Source organism: Diorhabda carinulata, chromosome 2 (assembly GCF_026250575.1).
Source record: "Diorhabda carinulata isolate Delta chromosome 2, icDioCari1.1, whole genome shotgun sequence".
Taxonomy (NCBI): Eukaryota; Metazoa; Arthropoda; class Insecta; order Coleoptera; family Chrysomelidae; genus Diorhabda; species Diorhabda carinulata.
In genome coordinates this window covers 741,996-746,364 of record NC_079461.1, presented here as the reverse complement: position 1 = coordinate 746,364, position 4,369 = coordinate 741,996, and the positions used below count along the sequence as shown (strand labels likewise).

Sequence of the window (4,369 nt, the reverse complement as noted above, 5' to 3'; positions counted from 1 at the left end):
TAATTTCTCTACAATTTCTATCCGACAAATTTTTCGATATGAATTATGATTCTGTCGTAATTTGTATATAAATGTCAAAAACGCGAGTTTTCACATTTTTCAGTGTAACTTTTTGTATTTTTTTCTCTAATTTTTCAAAAAATTCACAATCTCTCATGACGATTTTATAAATTACGAGATTATAGAGAGGAATCGATACAATTTTCATAAAGAAAAAGTTAAAAACCGAAAAAAAAAACGTTTTATCCATTTTTTCGGAAAATTAAATGTCAGACAAAAAAGTGAAAAGAGTGAATCGTAGATTTTTAATTTCTCTACAATTTCTATCCGACAAATTTTTCGATATGAATTATGATTCTGTCGTAATTTGTATATAAATGTCAAAAACGCGAGTTTTCACATTTTTCAGTGTAACTTTTTGTATTTTTTTCTCTAATTTTTCAAAAAATTCACAATCTCTCATGACGATTTTATAAATTACGAGATTATAGAGAGGAATCGATACAATTTTCATAAAGAAAAAGTTAAAAACCAAAAAAAAAAACGTTTTATCCATTTTTTCGGAAAATTAAATGTCAGACAAAAAAGTGAAAAGAGTGAATCGTAGATTTTTAATTTCTCTACAATTTCTATCCGACAAATTTTTCGATATGAATTATGATTCTGTCGTAATTTGTATATAAATGTCAAAAACGCGAGTTTTCACATTTTTCAGTGTAACTTTTTGTATTTTTTTCTCTAATTTTTCAAAAAATTCACAATCTCTCATGACGATTTTATAAATTACGAGATTATAGAGAGGAATCGATACAATTTTCATAAAGAAAAAGTTAAAAACCGAAAAAAAAAACGTTTTATCCATTTTTTCGGAAAATTAAATGTCAGACAAAAAAGTGAAAAGAGTGAATCGTAGATTTTTAATTTCTCTACAATTTCTATCCGACAAATTTTTCGATATGAATTATGATTCTGTCGTAATTTGTATATAAATGTCAAAAACGCGAGTTTTCACATTTTTCAGTGTAACTTTTTGTATTTTTTTCTCTAATTTTTCAAAAAATTCACAATCTCTCATGACGATTTTATAAATTACGAGATTATAGAGAGGAATCGATACAATTTTCATAAAGAAAAAGTTAAAAACCAAAAAAAAAAACGTTTTATCCATTTTTTCGGATAATTAAATGTCAGGCAAAAAAGTGAAAAGAGTAAATCGTAGATTTTTGAATTCTCTACAATTTCTATCCGACAAATTTTTCGATATGAAATATGATTTTGTCGTAATTTGCATATAAATGTCAAAAACGCGAGTTTTCACATTTTTCAGTGTAACTTTTTGTATTTTTTTTTCTAATTTTTCAAAAAATTCACAATCTCTCATGACGATTTTATAAATTACGAGATTATGGAGAGGAATCGATACAATTTTCAAAAAGAAAAAGTTAAAAACCAAAAAAAAACGTTTTATCCATTTTTTCGGAAAATTAAATGTCAGACAAAAAAGTGAAAAGAGTAAATCGTAGATTTTTAATTTCTCTACAATTTCTATCCGACAAATTTTTCGATATGAAATATGATTTTGTCGTAATTTGCATATAAATGTCAAAAACGTGAGTTTTCACATTTTTCAGTGTAACTTTTTGTATTTTTTTTTCTAATTTTTCAAAAAATTCACAATCTCTCATGACGATTTTATAAATTACGAGATTACGGAGAGGAATCGATACAATTTTCAAAAAGAAATAGTTAAAAACCGAAAAAAAAAACGTTTTATCCATTTTTTCGGATAATTAAATGTCAGGCAAAAAAGTGAAAAAAGTAAATCGTAGATTTTTGAATTCTCTACAATTCCTATTTGACAAATTTTTCGATATGAATTATGATTCTGTCGTAATTTGTATATAAATGTCAAAAACGCGAGTTTTCACATTTTTCAGTGTAACTTTTTGTATTTTTTTCTCTAATTTTTCAAAAAATTCATAATCTCTCATGACGATTTTATAAATTACGAGATTATGGAGAGGAATCGATACAATTTTCAAAAAGAAATAGTTAAAAACCGAAAAAAAAACGTTTTTTTCGAAAAATTAGATGTGTTAGATAGAAAAAAAGTAAGAGGAATGAATTGTAGATTTTTGAAATCTCTACAACTTCTGTTTAACTAATTTTTTGATAAAAGTCTAGTTCTGGTTTAATTTGAAAAATAAATTCACCATTCATCACTTTCCATTGTTGCCAGATTTTGTTTTTTATACTACAAATCGTGGATTTCGAATATCACAACAAGGAATCGATAATCGATTAAAAATAGTCGATTTGATAAAGGAATTTGTAATAAAAAGACAAAAATATTATAAATAACTATATTTTTAAATATAATAAAATCTGTATAATCAAAAAAATACTAAATCTAAGGCACTATACATGGCAATATATAACAAAGAAACTACAACGTTTCTTCTGACTAGAAAAATATCTGTTTTAAAAAAAAATTATTATACACGAAGAAAAATATATTAAATTCCCGATGTAATACTAAAAAGGCGTTATTTACAATATTATATATATTTTATAGTCAGTCTTTGAATAAAAAGGCACAATTAATAATGAATCAACGAATTTTTTTTGTTTTTTGTTTTTTTTTTTCAGCATATTTTTTCGATATGCATCAACGTACAACCGCTTTCTGTATGTTTGGTCAACAAAGACATCCTCGAAAACGTCTTACTACAAGTAGAACAAGAATATTTCTTAATATCGGAATGGGTCTGAAGATGCGCCCTCAGATTCGACCTATCGGCGAAAGCCCTATTACAATAAGTACACGAAAAGGGCTTCTCCCCCGTATGGGTTCTAATATGACCTTGCAACAACCAAGGTCTCGAGAAGGCTTTACCGCAAATGGTGCACTTGCAAGGCAACGTATGGGTCCTGATGTGCATTTTCAAAGCCCCCAACGAAACGTACACTTTTTCACAATATTTACAACTGAACGATTTTTTGGGACCGTCTCCTCCGGCAGCGCAATGGAACTGCCTGTGTTTCGATAAACCGGAAAAGGTCGAGTAGCTTTTCCCGCAATCCGGACATTGGTGCCTGATGCCCGCCCTCCTTTTCTCCGATAAATCCTCGGCCGACGGCACCGTTTGGGGCGGCGGAGAAGTCGTCGAACTATTTGGACTCAAACTGTTCTGATCCAACGAGGAATAAACCGTCGGTCTCAAAGCGAGCGGTTGCAGAGGTTGTTGCATCTGGTGGGGCGGCGACAGGGAGCTGCTGTCGCTGTAAGGGGATGTGGGGCCCATGTACATATTCTCGTGGTAAGGGTACACGTAGGGGTGGTAAGCCGGGTGGTACATAGGAGCGACGCTCCGGTGCCAAGTTTGGGGGGCGTATTCGGGATTTATCGGTACTGGGTATTCTCGTAAAGGCTCTACTTTTATGGGGGCTTGGTACATGAAATGGGTCGGCGATGGAGATGATATTGGAGGCGAAGAAGGCGGGGAATGCGTCAGGGATGATTGTGGGGAAGCCGAAGGGGATATAGCTGGCGACGACGGGGGCGATATTGATGCCAAACGGCCGCTACGGCTCAGATCCTCCGGTTTTGTCGATAAGTTTTCCGGTTCTTCTGAAACAACAACAAAAAAATTTATTAGAAAAAATTTTCCTTCAAATAAATGGCAAGAAAAAATTCACGCAAAAAAATCAAAATTAAAATTCGTAAAATTCCTTTTTTTTTCCCAATATTAATATTTAATTTTTTCTACAATAATTTTTATAATAAAATTTTCGCATTTCATAAATCAAAATTTAATAAAAATACTTCTTACAAAAATTAGTTTCGACTAATAAAAAATTTACAATCAAATTTGTCATATTAAAAAATTAAAATACTGACCTGGTATATCTTCGAAAACGATGGGTCTCTTTTTCAGAGGACAATGCGAATAATTTTTAGCCATATTGTTAGAATAAAACCACAATAATAATCCAAATAAAAGTAAGCACCAAAAATCACTTAAACAAGTCTCGTATATATTCAAACTAATCGGTACAGAAAATGAAAACACTAAACTCTCCCTGTGTTGTCGACGAAGTTATGACCAGGAAGAGATTGGGAGCGTACTATTAAGCGTTTTCCCACTCCGCTAACAGCACGTGCCCTCCGACCAATCGCGGAATGTAGTTGCACCGGCAGCCAATAACAGCAAGTACTAGTTCGTAGAGGGGTCGTCAGCAGGTGTGCTTCTGAATAGAAAACAGTTGATTGTTAGGTGGCTGGGTTGCGTACAATGACAGGCTGATTTTTACATGTTGATTTTTCGTAATAAGCGCCGGACACGACTTTGACTCACAGTATTTAGTT

General features: G+C 31.7%; 1 protein-coding gene across 1 annotated transcript; it reads right to left on the bottom strand.

Annotated features, from left to right (window-relative positions):
* Positions 1–2,351: 2,351 nt before the first annotated feature.
* Positions 2,352–4,099, bottom strand: LOC130902744 (protein snail homolog Sna-like). The gene is made up of 2 exons (XM_057815014.1): positions 3,902–4,099; positions 2,352–3,631 (listed from the first exon to the last, which is right to left on the bottom strand). Exons 1-2 carry the CDS (start codon positions 3,963–3,965, stop codon positions 2,646–2,648), a joined length of 1,050 nt encoding a protein of 349 aa, XP_057670997.1. The 5' UTR covers positions 3,966–4,099; the 3' UTR covers positions 2,352–2,645.
* Positions 4,100–4,369: the final 270 nt, after the last annotated feature.